The sequence below is a fragment of the Anas acuta genome, chromosome 1, assembly GCF_963932015.1.
Source record: "Anas acuta chromosome 1, bAnaAcu1.1, whole genome shotgun sequence".
Classification (NCBI taxonomy): Eukaryota; Metazoa; Chordata; class Aves; order Anseriformes; family Anatidae; genus Anas; species Anas acuta.
Window position 1 is genome coordinate 125237369 of NC_088979.1, and position 21083 is coordinate 125258451.

General features: G+C 45.5%; 1 protein-coding gene across 1 annotated transcript; it reads left to right on the forward strand.

The window, feature by feature from the left end:
* Positions 1-297: 297 nt before the first annotated feature.
* LOC137865739 (solute carrier family 2, facilitated glucose transporter member 3) lies at positions 298-10877 on the forward strand. Its single transcript, XM_068701095.1, has 10 exons — positions 298-454; positions 3055-3150; positions 4421-4581; positions 4836-5076; positions 5261-5423; positions 6073-6260; positions 6653-6757; positions 7161-7262; positions 7526-7729; positions 8164-10877. Exons 1-10 carry the CDS (start codon positions 440-442, stop codon positions 8383-8385), a joined length of 1497 nt encoding a protein of 498 aa, XP_068557196.1. The 5' UTR covers positions 298-439; the 3' UTR covers positions 8386-10877.
* Positions 10878-21083: the final 10206 nt, after the last annotated feature.

Genomic DNA, 21083 nt, shown 5'->3' on the forward strand with positions numbered 1-21083 from the left:
TCCAAAATTTGGAGGAATCCGAGTTTGGCAGAATCCTCGTGCAGCTTGAGGAGGCCGATTTGCCTCAGAAAAGCACGGGTTTTGAGCCCAAAAGCGGCCACACCCCCAGCTTTGCCCCCATGGCTTATAGGCGTGAAGTAAATATATGTATATATATATATATATATATATTTACTTGTATATATTTACTTGTCCCGTGTGTATGTGTAAGCAAAATAAGCAGAAAGTCACGTTCGGGCCCCCTGTGGTACGACACCCGCCCCCCCCCCGTGAGGGGCCGCCCGGCCCCGCCCCGCCCCGCGCACGCCCATAAATGCGGCCCCGCTGGCAGGGCGCGCACGCAGGCGCCGCAGTGGGCAGGGCCGGCAGCGAGCAGCGGGGAGCGGAGCCGAGCCGGGTCCGTTAGGCGCGGGGAGCCGGGAGCCGGTGGGCGGCCGAGATGGCCGACAAGAAGGTGGGCGCCGTGAGGGGAGAAACAGCCCCGTCTGACGGGAAAGGGGGGAAGGCTGGGGTTATTCCTGTGTTTGTTGGGGAAGGATGGGCTTTTAGTATTATTATTTGGGGGGTAGTGTGTTTGTGAAAGCCGGTTGATTTTTATTTGTATTTTATTCTTATTTCTTTTTTTTTTTTATTATTATTTTTTTTGGGGGGAATGAGGATTGATCCGCGTGTCCCCGCGGTTAATTGCTATCGATCCGATTAACGTGTGCGCGGTTAATTGGTATCGGTCCAATTAACGTGTGCGCGGATGCAGGGGAGGGGATGGGGATGGGATGAGGCGGCGCCGCGGCCGGCGTTAAAACCGTTACTCGGCTCTGGAGATCGGGCCGGCCCCCCCCCCCCCCCCCGCCCCTCCGGAGCCCTGCAGCGGGTGGGCGCCGTGCCCGGGGGTTGGGGGGGGGGGGGGGCTCCCGTCACGGCCACGCCGTCCCCGGGGCGGCCCCAGCGCCATGTTGGCGAGAGCGGCGTTTGGGGTGAGGAGGGGAAGGAGCCAGCAGCACCGCAAGGTCGCCCGGGTCTCGTCAGGGCATCCCGGGGGGGTTCAGCAAGTTGGGCTGCTCCAGGATGCGGGGAAGGGCACGGGAGGTGCCTCCCCTGCGGCCCGAGGGGAAGGGTGGTGGGTGAGCGCTCTGCTGGTGCCCAGACCTCAGCCTTGGTTGGGGTGGATGGAGCTGCGTTGTTTCTGAGCTCTGTCTGCGTTTTGGGAAGCGAGGCACCGCGAGCTGTAACAAACGGGCCATACACTGGCTCGTGGTCTGGCTGGCTGGGGGGGCTGGGTCTGGCCATGTGATGATGTCTTGGGTGGTGTGACGGCGGGCAGGAGATGGAGATGAATAAGCGGCGATGTTCCGGAAAACGCATTACGAAAGGCAGTAGTAGAACCAACCTCATCACTGCCTTATATGTGCCATGAGGGCAAGATGTGCCTCCAGAGCAGGTACCCTGTAGACCCTGCTGCCCCCAGAAGAAAAAAGTAGACTGTAACCACTGCTAGCTATGACAAAGCAGAGCCTTGAGGGGAAAGATTCTCTTCTGTTGAGTCACTCCGCTGGAAGTAGCGGACAGCTGGGCTTTGTCATCCCCTTGTTATATCAGCTATGGGGCGCCTAGCCCACAGTCCCAAAAGCGCTTAGATGTCTTAATGGCCTTTTAGTGGCACCCACGTGCTTTGGAAAAGCTGTGTCCTTGTGGTTTTGCACCACAACTTGTCCTCTAAAATAAGGGGAACAGTCACAGGGTGGCAGAGAAAAGGCTTGGATCCTCTGGGGTATGTTCAGGTGTGAATTGTACCATGGGAATCATCTGCCCCATGCAAGAACATGGGGTCTTGTGTCCTCTGCCTGCAGCATTAACCTTAGTAGGAGGTGACCTCAAACTGAGATATTTAAATGATACAGGCAGGGGAAGCCATGCATGAGAGCAGTTTCCTCAATTTCTGCTTACTGAGGCCTAGCTGGTAGCTTTGCGGGAGTGTGCAGGCCAGAAGCACCTACATGCCTGGCTTAAAGGAGGGTGGTGTGAGCCCTGGCAGCCTTGGGAACTGCCACTTCTGGAGCAAGCTGGAAAATGAGAAATTGGAGGAACTGTGACAGTAGGCCCCACGGCTTCGCATCTGCCCTGCCAGCCTTTGGAGAATAATTGGAAAGATTTAGAAAGGGAAGGGGACTGTTAAAACTTACAGAAAAGCTTACAGTCTCTCTTGAGACAAGCATGTGCTTTCAAATAGTGCCAAATTAGGCACTGGCAGTGTAAGTTCCAATTCCTGAGTCACCTGTTCCCCCCTGCCTCCCTAGCAGAGCTGGCTTAAATGTTGGATTTAAAAAAAAAAGTGTCAGATGTTTTTTACTGACAGTTTAATTTCTCAGTCTTTGGGACTTGTGCAGGTTGGAGCTGTTTCCTTGATGGCTGTAAGGCTCAGCAGTTTTTTAATTTTAATAAATAAAATTTACATACCCTCAAATTCCAGGGGCTGTGCTTTATTAAAAAAGTCAAGTATTGACTCAGTGTCAAGACAAATAAAGGGAGAAGGTTGGCAGCCTAGGCTCCTGTGCTTATGTGCCTTGGGGCAGGGCTGGGAAGTTCTAGCCTGGGAAAAGCAGACCTGCTGCTGAAGAGGGCAAGTTTTGAGTGACTGCCAGTGTAGACCTGGTGCAGATCTGAGAATGTATGGGGGGGTGCGAAGAAGGGGGCAGTGGCTTTCTCGGTTGGCATGAGGAAGAGTCTGACTCTTGTTTCATGATCAGCAAAATCTTTTTTATAAAGCAGATCAGCCCAAAATAACAGCCACTAATGGAGCCAGTGTATTCATTATTAATGAGCTGAGAATAGTTGAATGTCAGGATTTATAAACATTGGTCAGGTCCTTCTCACAGTCACCAAACTCTTTGCTGTCCAGTTGCACCTCTGTTTCCAGGGTCTCTGTTACTGGTACATACCCTCGCTAGATAGAACCATATTCCATAGCTCCAGGTACAGCTGCATCTTCTGTTTGTGCTCAAGTTGTGTAGAAAGCATGAATAAACAAATTAACCAAGCAATTGTCTTTTCTTTCAGAAAATTACTGCACCCCTTATCTATGCTGTTACTATTGCTGCTATTGGATCTCTCCAATTTGGGTACAACACTGGTGTCATCAATGCTCCTGAGAAGGTAAGAGGGAGGATGGGTGAAATGGGGGAAAAACATGGATACAAGACTGATGAAGAAAAAAGGCATAGAAAAGGGGGGGAGCTGTCTATCAAGCAGCTAATAGTTTGGTTCTGGTTTTTGAAGTCAAGGAAGGAAGATATTCAGAGGACAAAGAAGTTACTAGAAAGGAGAAAGCAGAGAATTTAATTAGGAGTGCAGAATGTCTAGATAAAGAAGGGTCCATCTGCCATTTTCTGGAACATCAGCCACTTCAGGGTTTGTCATTTTGTTAGCTAGCAGTTTTGACCCACCTCCTTCCCTTTTAGGGCATGAGAGGAGAAGAAACATAATTTGATTCTTCTGTTTTAAATGCTGCCATGTGCTACCCTGCTCTCCAATCTGTCACAAATTGATTAACTCTCTAGACTGTTGTACGGGTCAGGGGATGAGGCAGGATGTTCTGAGTCAGAATGAACCAGCTGGGGCAGAAGGCAAGTAGTGAGCAGTTACAGAAATGAGCTGAGAAGGTTGGTAGAGGTTACAGTTGCTCTGGTTTCTCTCAGACTTCTTCAGTTGAAATGCAGATTTAGTGCTTATAAAAGAGTTGTGACTGGGGTATTTTTGACAAAATAATATGTTTGCACCATAAAAAAAGAAAAGATGAAGAAAATGAGAAATGTGGTTTTCTTGCACTAAGATGGTTCCTCAGGAACTGAGTCACTAATACCACATCCACCCCATCTCCAGGAATAGATGTCACATCACATGCTGGTGGGGGGGGGGGGTGGGTGCCCCTCCCTAGCTAATGTCCTGCTGCCCTCTGCTGGGGGCAGTGCTCTGAGGCTGCATCTCCTTCCTCTCATTATCAAAGAGCATGCCTCAAATTGGAAATGGCACTGCTGCTGGGTTTTTGCTGTTGCCAGAAATGTTCCCCTCCATTCTCTGGTTGTTTTTCTTTTTCCCCCTCTCACTCTCATCTCAACCTTAAAAAAACATCAGCAGTGACTCACATCTAGAAACATCATCAATGCTTTCCAGTCAGTGAAACAATCCCTCCTGCATCATTCTGCTTCCAGTCTCTGAACTTTTCAAATTTTTAGTTTTTCATTTTTCTGTCTTGATCTTTGCTTTGTGTGCCTTCTTGACTTGCTGCATCATTTTAATCTTTTGTCCTATTCTTGCTGCTTGATTCCATGAAAACAGAAGACTTCAGAAATATTCTCCCCCCACCCAGTGCAAAATGCCTCTCACAGGATTGTAACCCACTTCACCCACCTGGCTTTTTTTGCAGATCATCCAGGCCTTCTACAACAGAACTTTGTACCAACGGAGTGGAGAGCCTGCATCTCCAGAGCTTCTTACCTCATTATGGTCCCTTTCTGTGGCTATCTTCTCAGTAGGAGGTATGATCGGCTCCTTCTCAGTCAGCCTTTTCGTCAATCGATTTGGCAGGTAAGTTGGGAGGAGGAATCCAAGCAATTAGTGACTTCCCATTTAGCGGTGGAGTTTTGGGGAGGAAGGGGGGGAGGAAGAATGCATGAGCTGTGAAAAGAAAAGTGGTTGCAGGTCAAGGCAGGAGCTGAATGGGAATTGCTGTTCTTTTCCTGCTCCCAAGATGAGGGTTATGGGTAGCTTTATCCTCTTCCCCATAGTTTTCCCACACTATTTCTAGTTAAAGCTCAATCTTGTTACCTTTGTCCTGGCAGGAGGAACTCCATGCTGCTGGTGAACATCTTGGCTTTTGTTGGTGGTGCTCTCATGGCCTTAGCCAAGTCTGCGAAGTCAGTGGAGATGCTGATCATTGGGCGCTTCATTATTGGCCTCTTCTGTGGTCTCTGCACTGGCTTTGTACCCATGTATATCAGTGAGGTCTCACCCACCAGCCTCCGTGGAGCCTTTGGAACCCTCAACCAGCTGGGCATTGTTGTAGGCATCCTGGTGGCCCAGGTAGGCTTGACAAACTTGATCTTGTACTTCAGGGAAAGGTCAGGTGAGGGAGGGCTGTGTGGGACTGAGACCTTGTGAAGTGCCATTTGCCATCGAGTACAATATTTTGTCCTGTCATACTTTGTGGCATAGAGGTAAGGAATTAGCGGACTTAAATCATCTTTTCTCTCTATTTCATGGGTAGATCTTTGGCCTGAAGGGAATCATGGGGACTGAAGCACTTTGGCCACTGCTTTTGGGGTTCACTGTCATCCCAGCAGTCCTACAGTGTGTGGCTCTTCTGTTCTGCCCTGAAAGCCCCCGCTTCCTGTTGATCAACAAGATGGAGGAAGAGAAAGCACAAACAGGTAAGAACTCATTTCTGAAGGGGCAGGGCTGTGTTGTGGCTCCTAGCCTGCCCTGGGCTTGAGTGGGAGGCTGGGATTACCTTTAGAGCCTGTGGTAGACAAGGGTGTGATTCCCAGAGGGCACCAGACCTGCCTTCCCATCCTTTAGATTGCACCGATGCCAGGAATTTTGAGAAACCTGGCATCCCAACAGACTCCTTGATAGGATTAAGAAATTGGGAGTGGCAACTGGCCTGATGGGATGAAGCAGGACGTGCTGATGCAGCTCTGTTGGCTCCTCCTGAGTGGTAGGAAACAAACTGATGTTTAACAATGAGCTTGGAGGGTTTCCTTCCCCTACCACAGAGGGATGAAACCAGCTCTGGAAAGTGTATGAACAGAATTAGGGATGAAATACAAGTTAGGAGCACAAATTACTTGAACAGTGCCTGGGTTTGGTTTCCATGGTGATTGTAGCACCCTGAATTCTGCTTTAAAAAAATGAGCAACAGCTACATGTAGAGGCTCTTTCCCACAAAGCAGGACCAAACACTGACTTGGTAGGTGATTCTGTCTTCCAAGCGTGCCCTCCCTGAAACAGCAGTGTAGGGGTAAGGGGAACCTGTCTGTGGGATTATTCTACCTTGCACTTCTGGATTTGTCCCTACAGTTCTCCAGAAACTCCGTGGCACACAAGATGTGTCTCAAGACATCCTGGAGATGAAAGAAGAGAGTGCTAAAATGTCTCAGGAGAAGAAAGCAACTGTGCCAGAGCTCTTTCGTTCTCCAAACTATCGTCAAGCCATTATCATTGCCATCATTCTACAGCTCTCCCAGCAGCTCTCAGGCATCAATGCTGTGAGTTATCTTCCTGTCATTTTTGGGCCTCTGGCTATCCTTGTGGTTCAGAACAGTTGTGCACCACTAATTGTGACAGAACTAGGCTTGCAAAGACCTCTTTTCAGTTTTGACTGGAAAATCACAGAATACTACTTTTTGTGATACTGCAAGAAATTGCCAAAATGAAACAGATTATAGTGGCTTCCACTTTTCCCAGGCACCATGGCAAGGCATTGCAACCATGCATCAAGTGAATGAAACTTGACTGGAAGCGTGCTGTTTTGTGCTGTTGAGTGCTTTTATATTGCTGAGTGCCTGTTGAGACCCTCTCATTAGGCAGAGAATGAGGAACACACTCATAAGCACTAGAATTGTTATGGTATCTGACTTTTGGCTTCTTCTCTTTGTAGGTGTTCTATTATTCCACAGGGATTTTTGAACGAGCTGGTATCACAGAGCCTGTGTATGCTACCATTGGAGCTGGTGTGGTAAACACAGTCTTCACTGTTGTATCGGTAAGTAGAACAGGTCCTTCTGAGAGAAATAACTTGTCCGTATGGGATCTTCTGGGGGATGTGATTAAAGATAACTAGCTATGCTGTAGCAAAGCAGTGGGCTAATTATTGGCATATAAAAGCAAAGAGCCCATCAGATGGGAGGGGGAAGGAGAAAAAGATCTCTTTTATGAGAGGTAGTAAAGGGTGAGGAGTGCTTGAGGGGAAGAGGGAGAATGATGATGAAAAAGGCAGTAGCAAGAACTGGATAAATGTATTGAAGAGAGGAGCCTGATAAACTGCACTGAGATCACTGCTGGCACTGAGGACTTACAGATAGATTAAAGCAGTGCAGTTCACACTGGAGGGAGCCTCTTCTGTTCTTGCTGACAGTCACTGATTTTTCTTTCTGCTACATCTCCAGCTGTTCCTGGTGGAGCGTGCAGGACGCAGGACACTCCATTTAGTTGGTTTGGGTGGCATGGCTGTGTGTGCTGCTATCATGACTATTGCTTTAGCTTTGAAGGTGAGTAATTGGTGTTCTTGTCCAGACTCCCTTCAGTGGGGGACCTTTAGGTCTGTAGCTGAGTAGAGGGCAGAATTGCAGGGCAAGGCAGGTACAGCTGGGGTTAGGGTGGAGCATGTGGTGGGGTACAGCATTCTTGCTGGAAGAACTGTGCTACAGTGTTCATAATATAACTATGAAAGTAGACCATGTTAATGGATATTGCATTATGCTGTGCCATGTTTGCTTCTCAAATTGAATTTGATAGTTTTGTTCCCTTGCAGGATGTGGTTGAATGGATCAGATACATCAGCATTGTTGCTACTTTTGGCTTTGTAGCACTTTTTGAGATTGGCCCTGGTCCTATCCCTTGGTTTATTGTGGCAGAACTCTTCAGTCAGGGCCCACGGCCTGCAGCCATGGCAGTGGCTGGCTGTTCAAACTGGACCTCTAATTTCCTGGTGGGAATGCTCTTCCCCTATGCAGAGGTAAGGACCTGGATTGCAGAGAACTGTAGGTGTGCTGCAGCATTGGATATAGGTGTCAAGAATGGTTGTGGAATCTCAATCCTTAGCAGCCTGATCTCTTTGAAGTTGGCTCTGCTTTGACCAGAGGGCTGGGGCAATCTTTTATGGTGTTCTGTTTGATTTAGTGTGGCTGATCATATGTCCTGCTTGGCTACTGCTTGTAGCCTAGAGCCATCTTAATTTAAAGGCTTTCCTTTTAAAAGCTTTAATTTTGGTCACTTCAAGAGTGCTTAAAGCATCTCAGAAGCCTACATCAACCTGATCTTTAAAAAAAAAAATTTTTTTCGAGGATCTTTCAATAAAGGGTGGAGTTCTGATATGTTAACAGAAAGTGACTTTGCATTTGGGCTTACGGTTTTTTGCAAATTTAAAACCCGCTTTTGTTCTCATTGCAGAAACTATGTGGCCCCTATGTATTCCTTATCTTCCTTTTTTTCCTGGTCGTCTTTTTCATCTTCACATACTTCAAAGTGCCTGAGACCAGGGGCAGGACATTTGAAGACATCTCAAGGGGCTTTGAAGGACAAGCAGAAACCAGCCCCACAACCTCATCACCTGTGGAGAAAAACCCCATGGTGGAGATGAACAGCATTGAACCTGACAAAGAAGTTGCCTAAGATTCATGATGTGCCCCTTCTTTGACTCTTAGATCCTTGAAGAGTCATTAAAGGAATGAGCAAAGAAACAGTGAGAACCGGGACAATTTTTTTCCCCCAACTGCTGCTATTGTCTTTGCACCCACATATTTTTTCCCCCCCCGCGCTATTCTGCCAGGCTTACCGGTGTTAAGCAAATCTGATATGAAATCTCATTCTAAAAATACCAGAAGGTGCCTGGCACACTAGCAAAAATAATCTCATCTGCCACAAACATCAGGTGAATGGACAACAGCTGGCAATATTCTTGCTTTTCTCACCTGTAACTGCTATTTGGGATTAACGTACTTGTGCACGCAGTGACCATAACGTAACTTAAATACTATTTTTGTAGGGAGTTAAAGTTACATGCTAAACAAGTCCCCTGCCCTTGGAGTCTACTCTGTATGTGTGTGCAGTGTGCACTGGAGTTTAAGAAGCCTACCAAAAAGCCATTTCCTAGCTTTTTCCTATCCAGTGTGCACTTTTTCAGCCTCAGGAAAAAGGGGACCAAGTTACATGCATATTTTTCCTGTTCTTTTATTTTTTGTATAGACAGACTGGGAACATACTTTTACTTAAGTTTATTTATTTGTATGTCACTTTGTAAATATTTATTTTTTTAATGGTGTACAAAAATGTACAGAATGAAATTGAAGATGTTTAAGACAAATAGCTATTCTAATGGAAGATGCTGTAGACTTGAGGTGCAATAAAACTGTAAAGGAGAAATACAGTACCAAACAGTAAGGCAGGTGTTTTGGATGGTAGATCAGAGCCAATTTTGCACATCACCTTTCCAAGTTATTTCTGCCCTCTGGAAAGAATCAAATTGATCAGTACTGGTGAGAAGAGGCAAACTTGTGTATCAACCAAAACCCCCATGTCATTTGGGACATTTTGAGTGGTGATTTTAACTTCTTTTTTCTGGAGTGCTACTTGGAAAGTGTGGTATTGCAGCAAGGGGATGTTGTTAGTTTATACATCAGTTAAGCATTAGGGATGACTGAGGGTGCAAACCAGAAGGTGAGTTTTGTTTTTTGTCTTTTCTTGCCTTTTTGACTTCTCTGCTGTATTCCAGTAGGTCAGAAAGTTTGAAAATTGCAGATTGTGAAACATCTTTGGAATATAGTTTTTAACCTCATACAACTTATGTGACAATTATAAATACTGAAGGTGCATAATGTAACTCTTGTAGAACAGCCGGTCAGTTACAGCATGTATAGGTTCTACATCATAGAGATGCAGGAGTAGAGAGCAGAGCTACTGGAGCTACTGGAATATGTTAGCTTAGTCTGAAAGATCTATAGTACTCAGTCTACTGGTTGGTTGTAGGTCAAATCTTTTTACCCCTTGTGTTCTCGGGAAGATCTGCATGATGTTACAATGCCCACCATTGTCCAGTGTGTTGTGTAGATGTGTGCAACTGTGTAATATTGCCTGTTAGATGGGATATGGTAGACAAAAACGGTACATTGTAAGTAATGGTCTTCCCTTTGTCTCATTGCTAGGCAATCAAGTGTATGTACACAGTTATTAAGCTCTAGTTGCAAGCTATCACAGCTCATTTTAGGAAGGCAAAAAGTAATGCATGCAGTATCTTCTGTTATCAAGGGTTGGGACTGTTACTTCTCTGACTGCAGTGTTCTGAGTCTGGGCTTGCACAAGTGCTATCTAAAACCAGCAAAAGAGTAGCTACAATTTCAAGCTCCTGTTCTTAGACCTGCCTTTTTTGTGGTCACAATCAAATCAAAGTTTACCTGCAAACTCACAGAGTTCATCACTGAACATCCTATAGAAGAGGCAAACCCCCAGATTTCAAGGTGGGTAAGAGGAATTAAAAAGGCTCAGAAAGGCAGAAGTGACCGCAAAATTGTGGTAGCACGTACAAACCAAACATTGACAACATTGTTTTGGAGCAGGTTAAAGCTCCCATCAAAGTATATTCTGGGAGTGCCTATGGTGTTTTCTGTAACTAGTGATGAGATTTTCCACCTTTCCTAATAAGAAACAGTTGCAGAGATCAGTAAAACTTGCTTCTGTGAAATACTTCCTGTGATGTTACTTAAAATATTCCCACCTTTGCACAATGTTATTCTGTTACATCTGATTTTTCCCTTGCTTTCCATCAGCCTTCTCTGTCAGGTATTTATTCCCAGAGGTATTATATGACTACCCTCACTTCCAACTTTCATATTTTGGCTCAGTTATACAGATTGTGCCCTTCCTTTAGGCCTCCAGCACTTGCAGAGATACTTCCATATGGACATCTGTGTTTTAGGAAACTCCCCCTACAGCTGTGCATAAGAGCATTCCCCACTTTGCATTAGAGATGTGTTGGCTTGGACCAAAATGTGTAGGTCTTCCTCACATGGTATCTCTTTGTTCTGTAATGGCATTGTGGATATTTTGGATGGTTTTTATAAGCTTATTGTGACTGTTTAATGTTTTTAAAATAAAAGTTACAACCTTAACACTGGTTCTGGGTTTTATCTGTACCCTTTAGTTCTATTTCCTACTACTTTATCCTTGGCTACATCCTGTAATGTTCTAAGCTTCTGCTTGGCAGTCTCTGGCTAGCCCAGCATCCTGGATTTGCTGTTTTCTTCTAGTGGTGATGGCTGCTTCATGCTTAGTACCTTAATGAATTCCCTTACTCCTTTTTCTTAGTAGTTAAGGATGTGTTGCTCTGATTCTTGTTAGCTCAAATTCCCTAAGCAGGGCCTTCGGTGATACTTTGCCAGTTTTTCTCAATAACATATGGAGAGGAGAGTGCTTGGAGGTTAGAAATACCTCCTTCCTGGCAAGGGACCTCTATGCCCCACTCAGGTTTTACATGTGTAAACTGTTTTAAATACTGTTCTGCAGTGGGTACGTGGAAGGAGCAGAGGGTGGCAAAGAATAAACCTCACTGCCTGGGGAGAGGCCACTTCTCAGAAACTGCTCCCTTAGCTCAGGGGCTGTGGCATTCTTGACAGTGGCAAGTCTGAGCTGATCTCCACAGCTCTTTCATGTGGAGTACTGAGCACCCCACCTATTCCCATGAGGCAACAAGTTCTGGTTGTAGTGCAAGTCTTTCTCCACCACACAGCCTGAGGGGTCTGTATCTGTTCCACAGAACTATAAACTAAGAACAGATCATCAAAATGTATGGAGATGAAATCTTTCAGAGGAAGAGGATGGAGGAAAATGAGGAAAAAAAATGAAGACAACACGATATGGTAGAGCTAGAAGTGGAGCAGTTCAACCTGTCTGATGACAAGAGTCAGAAGACAGGCTGCACAAAGTGTGCACATCAAGTGGTTTGAATGCTGGAAGGTGGGCTCTTAGTTGAAGTGTTCATCACATTAAACCAGTGTCCAGGTAGGTCTCATGGCTGTCACAACAACGCCCTTCAGCTCTGAGAGGGGTGACAGGTGTCAGAGGTCACTTGGACAGGTAAGTCTCTGAGATGGCACACAAATTTTGTTCTGGCTTGCTAGGTGCAGGTGATGCTCCAGAGACCTTCAAAGCATAGTGCAGGCCTCTGAAAATTGTTGGTCCCTGGAGTGGTGTGTGTGATTAAGGTTTAGCTGAAGTGGATGCTCTTGTGATACTACCCACACGCTATTTCTTGGGGGTACTCAGAGCTGGTGAAGTATCAGCTCTGGTGGGAAGCATGGTACTCTAAATATTTGCATCTCCCGCCATAACTGGACCCAAAATGGAGCAAAGGAAGGGAATACAAAGGAACAATGAGATAACAAAAGCAAATCACTGTTTCAATGAGAAATTAGTCCTGGAGGAAACCCCCTCCCCTTGCTGCTTTTTTTTTTTCCTAACAGTTTATATCACAAAACCTGTGAGCTTCTCAGCATGTTTTCCACTATTGGCAGAGATGGAGATAACACCAGGCCCGGACTACTTTTGGTTCTCTCTCTGTTCCAGTGTGTTCTCCATCTGAGCAGCAGTTGGCAGAGGTGTTACCACCAGAAAAATCCCAAGTGGCATGGAAAGTCATGACAGGTCCTTGAGGGCAGAAGGCAATAGGATGCATATGAACATCTAGATTGCTGGAGAACCCTTCTCAGAGAGAAACCATTGCTGAGTGGACGAGAGAAGATCCCTAAGGGTCACAAGTGAAGCTGCACTTTTATCAACTGCACCGAAGTTTTCTGTGCTGTTTTACAACCTGGAGCAAGACAAGGCATGTCATGGCATCACAGCAAACGTTTGTCACTTCTTGTGTGTGATTTCTGATGAACTCATTTGTATACGAGACAAGAAAACCAGTTAGTTTTCGTGAGAAGAAATGTGAAAACACAATTTATTGGAGCTAAATTTCACAGGGGTCTGCCCTGTGTACATATCTTTGCATTTGATTTTATGTTCCTTTGTTATGTTCCAGGCACCTTATAAGCTAGGGAGAGCGTGGGGATGCTCTTTCTCCTTTGGAAAGGTTCCAGGGTGAGAGCCCAAGCAGTGCTGCAGTCTTACCTCCAAGTAAAGCTGCTAAGCTTCGCTTTCTACAGTGGATAGGATCATCAGAACTACCAAAAGAAGCAATATTTGTCACTTTGTTGAGGGGACTGCTACATCATCAGTTTCATTTGAGAGGAAGGAGGGTGTTGTGCATTGTGTGGACTGCGTGCTGATGCCACTGTTGTGGGGCTATGATGGAGGACCAAGAGAAGGTACCACTCTACAATGTTCTTTCCAGCTGTACACATAATCAAGAAGGTCCTGACAGCAGGTATATCAAACATTGAGCTGCACAGAAAATGCACATCTCTCTGATTTTTTTCCTTCCCCCCCATTTGTTGTTTTTTGTTGTTGTTCGTTTTTGTGGACTAGACCAAGGACATGGTTCCAAAGTTTTCTTCATTTTGAGAGCAACTAGATCTCCCTTTGGTGATACTTGAGGTGCTTACTGGAAAACCAGATGTGAATGGCTCTTGTCTGTCATGCTTATTGTTTAACAGTGTTTAACCTGGCCCTGTCATTACAGTGCGGGTCACCAGACAAGACAATTGTCTTCATAGTGTAATTCAGGGACATTAGGTTTGCTTAGACTAGGGAAGAAAATGGTTTTGTTTCTTAAAATACATCTTGACAACACAATTTATTTGGTGCTACTTAAGTGTGCAACATTGAGTGTAGGCAGGCTGTGTAACTTCCAAAAGAATTTCTTTGCTTTGTTAGCCCTTGATTCTACACTGTATGCCAATAAAATACACAGCTTACATGAATTGTCTTCTGCTTCTCCAAGAGACACAGCCTCAGCATGTCTGACAGATACATGACTGACCTGTTAAGTCTGTTTTCTGCTTGCATTGCACAACCACTTCTTGTTTAGCAAATGGTCACATGAATCTGTGTGTGGCAGTCACACTGGTGCACCAGTCACTGTGGCATCTAGTGTGGGACCACTGCAGATCATGTACTGACTGTACATGTACTGTAGTTTATGACTCATAGGCACAAGTTAATCAATTCTTGAGGTTAAAGGGAAATACAGGTGTCCTCTCTGCAGTGAATGCTCATGGGAAACTTTGCAGGTGAAACAAACAATGTTAGAGCAACAGAGTTCCTAGCAGTGGGAAATAAACTCTGGGTCTACAAAGTTTGGTTTCTGCTTTCTTGAAGGAGGGTGTCTAAAGCAAGGCGCTTAATTGTCACAGCCAAAAAGAAAAAGTATCTGATATATGGTTTGTGGTTGTGAACAATTCAGTTGCGCACAAACAGTATGTTCTTGTTCAGAGTAGGGCATTAAAAGTACAAGCTAGACATAGAAGCATCTCTGTTTAAACCTACCTTTCCCTCTCTCTGAATCACCGTATCACTGCTGAAGGCAGTGGTCCCCTACAGCACACACCTTTTGCTTCCTTATGCTTCAGGATATTACAACTCTTCAGCTGTAAGAAGTCTCAAGAATAAATGTTCTCTAAAAGGATATGATTACCCAGTGAGGAGATGTGTTCTTCCTTATGCCACTGTCAAATTTGGGAGCAGGCAGAAACTGTAGCAGTATATAGCTGCACAGCCACTGTTTTAATCTTGTATCTAGGATCAAAGAACACTTCCATCAGAGACCTGAGAAAGGTTTTAGAGAACTCAGGCATAAACAGATGTGACAGTGAAAACCAGATGTGGTCTTGCAAAAACAAGAATGAAATACTCAGAGTTTTGTTGTTGTTGTTTGTTGGTTTGTTTTTCTCTTTTCTTACAAAACCCTGGAGACTGAGGTGCTGATTAGTTGTTGGGGAAAGTAGACAAGACATCATAGCCATTGCTACCATTCTCAGTGTAAACACTCTACCCTTAGGGGTCAGTGCTGCAGGTGGATTTAATATGGCCAGCAGTCTCACAAAGAGGGAGCAGTGACTCAGGGAATGAGGAGGGACTGGAAGAGAGTTTTTAGCAGCTGGGTCTGCGGTGATTATGAGGAATAAAATGTGTTTCTGGACGGAGAACTTGAGAAGGACAGGTGGTAGATTTATATAAGTGAATTGTGGGGAGATCTCAACACCGAAAAGGACTTATAACCCCACTCTGTCTCCTTCTCCCTATTTGCCTTCTCAAATCATTCCTCAAAAAATTCCTTCAAAATTGTCCTGCTACCTGAAGTTCCCCATTACCTTTATCATACTAGAAATGGGAGCCGTAAACACCCTCCTCTCCATATTTCCTGTATATACCTTTAATGCCAGCTCCTCATTCTCAGTAGATTGGGATGGAAACCAAAGCATTGGGCTTCTTTGCTATGAGGAATCAATGGTGACTTACTCTTTGAAGTGACTTATCCTTTCTCAGGGGTCAGGAAATGGTCCGATAGCTGCTTTGGGGAACCACCTCCAGCTAGTCCAGATCCATACTAACCTGCAGACATTGACATACTGCAGTTTGCTCTTTTACCGCTCAAAGACTGATCCACCTCTCTAGTGTTGTTCTATCCTGTTCTGTGCCACAGTACACAGAAAAATGCTTAGGCAACCTTTATGGCCTTCTATCTTAGCTCCTGCCTTCTACACTGAAGCTTCCTGCTGGCTGACCCTCCATGCCCATCACTGCACAAGCCAGAACCTTGTTGGATGTTTCTTAAGGAAAGCCAGTGACCATTTTGCATGAGCTGAAGCTAGTTTGAAACCTTTCTTCCTCACTCTATCTACCAGGTTATGAATTCTCCACTGGGGGCACATCCTCTGGTCTCATGCAACTTTCAAGTATTTCATGGACAAATGCATCCCTATGAATTAGAAAAACATTATTCAATGGATATACATCAGCAGAACATCAGAAATACATAGTGGCAAAACAAGTAGGTTGGTATGCCACTTCCATTTCCAGATGTTCACAGCGGTTGAAGGAAATCTGCCAATATTTGGCCAGTTGGTTATGGCTTCCTATAACCTGTCTAGTTTCTTCTCTGCCTCCAGCTGAAACTCCTTTGCTACAGCACATTTTAATGCACAATCAACTAGTATAGGTGTTATGTTTAACCTTTCTTATTTATCCTACCATGTGTCAGAGTGCTGAAGAGTGTGATGGGTTGCCCAGGGCGCTCTTTGTAGAATGTCACTGTGCCAGGACACCAGCGTGGGCTGTTGTATAATACACTATATAATAATTATCCCATTCTCCCTTACAGGGATAATTTACATCTTCCCATTTCCCAGTAGGCAGAGTAGTGGTTTGCTGCCACCTTCCAGAGAAGTATGATCTGGGAGACAATATCTACAGAGTACCTCATGTCAGCGTATATTATATCAACCACTCTCCCCTAATCCACATAGCCAAGGCAAAGGCAAAATTTACCACCTTTTATTTCAAAAGGTGGTAAAGTTTGCCCTTGAACAGTCAGGACCATGAAAGCAAAAATGATCAAAAAGGCCTCATATGGGAGAATCCTTGAAAGAAGCATGGCTGAAAAGATCATAAGAAAGCAAGCCAGGGGTTGGTAGTTAGTGTTAGCTAGCTGTTGGCTTAATACAAAACCCCACTCCTGGGGTTTCCCTCATGGGATCATGACTGTAAGGGTGGATTGGGAGCAGATAGTTGTGAGGCAGAGGAAATAAACTCTATTCTATCTCCTACAACAACCTGTAGCTCAGTACCTGCTGTCTCCCAGCAGTCTCTGTCACCATGCTCCCTCCAAACTGGTCCTTTCATGCCCATCCAGGAGCACTCTGTGGTTACAAAAAGATGCCTGCCAAGAATACCAGGATGGTGGGAAAAACAAAAAACTACAGGCAGCTTTGGAGTGATGTGTATACTGAAGGATAATCTTCTTCCCTCAGTCAGGTACAGGACAGGGGCATCCGTGGGTACAGCAGAGCTTGAATTCTGAGAGCAGTTGGTATTCAACTGAGAGGCTAAATGGAGAGGGGTGATATGTGGTATTTGGGGTGCAACAAAATGCTGCAATCGCGTGTATTTTCTCATCTGGGCTTTTACCCTGAGGGACCTCACTGGAAGAAGGAATGAACAGGGTGGCAGTTCAGGAAAACATAACGAGGTAGTTATGGGTATGGCAGGTCACCCAGGTCTGACTGCGAGGTGGTGCTCTGCATGCTGGAGTCGAACTGAACCCCCTCGCCGTGCTCTGATTGTGCGAAAACCTCGCCAGCTTCCAGCAGGACAAGCTGACACTGCCATCTCCTGGTCACAGCCTGGAGCACCAGAAACGAGCTGGTTCTGTTGCTGATCGTGAGCAAACCACTTCCCCTCCTTGTACCTGGATATTTTCATGAACAAGACGGTCCCAGGTAAGGCAGTGACCAGAGCTCATGCCCATCTAAATTAAACTTTGACATCGTCAAATAAAGGGTACAGAGCTACTCTCAGGTTGGCAGTTACTGCTGAAAGGAGAGGATGGACAAATATTGACCGTACCTTTGTATAAAACTGTCGTTCTCACCTAGTTTCTGCAAAAAGGCATGACGTTTATTCACTTCAGTTCTTTTTACCATGGGACTCCCTGATAGACCTGTCCTGGTCCCATTTCCAGCTGTATTACTGTGGGCTTCATCAGCCATATTGTTGTATTGTGTTCCCACAGAAATTGTACTTGCTTTGACAAATCATCACGTTTTAACAGTCACCACTGATAAGACAGATGGGTGTGGTGAGAGAAGGTGGGCAGCCTTTGACAATTTCCAACAGGAACACAATAGCTGTGCTTTCTTGAAGGCAGGAATACAATATCTTTAAGGTTGTGCCTTACCAGCCATGAGGCTTGATTGCAAGTGCCCCACAGGATGTGAGAAAGCAGCCTCTGCAAAAAGCTATTCACATCCTGTAGAGTAGAAATTAGGATGCCCATTTTTCTGCAGAATGGGCTTTCACAGGAAGCCAAAAAGAAACATGACTAAACCACACAATTTTCACAGAACATGAACAGCTGGGATTTATTGTAAGCTACTTGCAGAAAGAGCTCAGGGAAAACATAAATGCAGGCCCATTGATTGCCACAGCCAGGAAGAACAGGTGGACATATAAAACGCAGCTGGCTCAGCTAGAATAAAGCTTATCTGAGTAGTCTGTCAGACTGCCTTTCCATACACACAAAGTAAAGCTCTACCCTCAACCATTAGGTAATGCAAGACAAGGTCCTGAGAAAGAGAACTGTCCCAGACATATGCCAGCAAAGCCCAGTCCTGACAGAAAACATGATTGCTTTGAAATCTGCAAGGGCTCATCCATCTCCAAAACACTGTTACTGCAGAAGTGTTCAAAGAAATGTTTTTCAGCTTCCTTATTTCATGCCCTGGTCAAAAGCTTTTCAGAGTGAGCAATATCAAGAGCACCTTTACTCTTTGACCTTTTTCCCATTCTGATACAGGAATAATATTCATGCTCATCATACATAGCTCATAGCCACTGCAATCCAAAACAGGGGAGCAGGCAGGACACGAAAATCACTCACTGTAGGGGAAAGACCATAGGGTGTCCTTCCTAGACTGAAGCCAAAAAGTGATCCTGGAATGGGCACACCCAAAGAAACTCTCATTGGCAGCGGATATGCAGGCATCAGGTGTATGTGCTTGTGCAGTGTCCTGACACCAAGGAGTCTGTGGAAGCACAGCACAGCTTTTTGTTCATCATCCCCTTCTGCTGTCTGCTGTGGAAGGGCAAGCTGGTCAAACAGAGGTACCAAGGGAAGTGGTTTATACTGTTCCTAGTGCCACTGCAAGGGGCTACAGGAGGTGTGTGGTGACTGAGAAGCTCTGGGAGCCAAAGGTACCATGTGCCCTGCTCCCAGGTTCCTAGAACTGTCTGCACCCTACAGGGTTTTGAAGCATGGCCATGAGGACCACATATCTGATGTGTGGTTTGTGGGTGTGAATAATTTGGTTGCATAGATACTGTGTGCTCGATTCTCTCCAGCAGAGTAGTGAACAGGTGCAAAATGTCCGTACAGCCAGACAGCTCTCATGATGCAGCCTTGGGAGGTCTTCTGAGATCAGCATTATTGATCGCAAAATGCAGATCTTCATGAAAAAGTAGGGCAAAAGGCTGTGAATCACTGCACAGCCTTGCACCTGTGCCTAGCCACGCAGTAGAGAGAAACAAAATTTTCACCAGCTTCGCTGATGACTTACCTCCCACACCACACCCTGTGGGGATCTGCACGGCAAAGGGGGTCACAAATTTTGCTGACCTCCTCTCCTCCTCCCAACATGTACTGGCTTTTCTTGCTGTTCACAGGCTCCTCACATATCCATCTCTCAACTTATACCTTTGGGAATTACTGTCCACTTTCACCTGGCTGACATTTCCTTCCAACTTTAGGAAGGACAGGAATGGATGAACTGAAAGTACAGATGAAGGTATGGCAAGCTTCCTTGTGGAGGTTGGCTTGCATTACCTAGCTGCCTCTGGGCTCTCTCTTGTAACTCAAGGACTTTCTTGTGACCTTGACCTTCACATGGCCAAGGTCACAAGACCTTGTGACGTGGTAGACCCTCTACCATGTGGCATTTTCTGATGCCCCTATTTCCCCCGTAGCTCCTTCTGTCTCTGTCATGTTGTTGGATCCTCCTGTACACCAGCAGAACTGAGGGTGACCCAGTGTTACAATCCCTTATAGATTTTTACATCGTGCCTTTGCTGCTGTGAGCAAAAGATATTCCTTCACACACATCCCAGCATGAGTAATGCAGCTTTTAAAAAGCTCTCCTGCCTTTTTCGTGCTGATATTTCCACTGGCTGCCTGCCTGCCACTCTGTTGTCTTCCCTGCAAGTTAACATTACCTCCCCCAAAAATGATTGCCTTTGGGCCACAAATTACTTTCTTCCTCCCAAGGTGTCTCAGTCTTGCTAGAGTGCAGCAGCCCCGTGGAAACACCAGATACCACGTGCCCTCATTGGAGGGTGCTGACTGTGCTACCCTCTCTGTAGCATGGAAACATGCCTGATTTTTTTTTTTTTTTTTGGCAACACACTAGGAGCATGTATGTCTCCTGGGTGTCTCACCAGCAGCGACTATTCCATATAGGTGGCTGTCAACCACTCACCCACAAATTTTCATTGCAAAGTTTAGACTAATCTGCACTGCAATTATCAGTAATGTTTTCTTAGACCACCTGAGGGCTCAAAGAAGCAAATCTTTTCTGCCCACACCAAAGCACAGGGCTGCTCTGAAATATGAACCCCAAGCCAACCTCCCTCAAAACATTCAATGCATACACACAGTGCCCTGCAGCCCTCGAAACAAAACAAAACAAAACAACAAAGACAAAGCAAAACAACAACAACAAAACACTCTAATTCACAACCCAAAACATAACACTGCTCAGCAGCACTTCTGTGCCACCCCTCAACCCACCCCAATATACGCCTGAGCCACAACTACAGGTTTCAGAGATCAGTGGATTTTTCTACAGAGTCTATCAGGTCTGCTCCTGTTTGCCCAGCAGAACCAACACAGCTCACAGGAAGGAATCGGACCAATTAATAACATTGCCTATTAAGATCCAGCAATGATGTGACTGGTAGAGCTTGTTGGAGGATCATCCAACGTAACTGTTGGTAATGGTGATGAGAGAGAAGGCCAGACCTGGCCCAGCTCTGTTCCAGACAGGGAGGGTACATAAGTGAGATTGTGAAGACCTGACAACTAAAGTGACATGCAATCTTATTTACTTTCATCACTGCCCTGTCTCTGTCTGCCAGTTCAGCAACCTGTCCGCACCTTTTTTATGGGAAAGGCAACCTGAGTGGAGCTGGCAGTGGGAACGCCTTCAGGAAAAAATAATCTCTCCCTAAGTGTAAACAGAGATTAGATACACAGATTGCTGAGAGGCAGAGAGGATGAGGTGCTGCAGTTCTATTCTGAATTTGCCAAGCAAGTATGTTTGGCAGAGAAAAGCTGTTTGTCTTTTTTTAACACTCTTGTGCCTGCTGCTCTTCCCTGGGACCTCCCCCTCCCTCTCGTTTTGCAGGGCACACACAAAACAGAATGTAGCCTTCTTTGCATAATCTCACGGTAACCGTGTATAACACCATCCTTTAGTTCTAAAACTAAAGTTTTCTGCATTGACAACCTGATGTTTCTGCCTAGCCAAGGTGTGGCCAGTGCTGCACAACAACAGGCCCTTTACCTAGCCTGTGTGTTGCCTCAGTTTCCCCATCCATGAAAATGAGATGATATGGATCTTTGTCAAGTGCTTGCATGCCTGCAAAAGTCAAGCTGTTGCTTG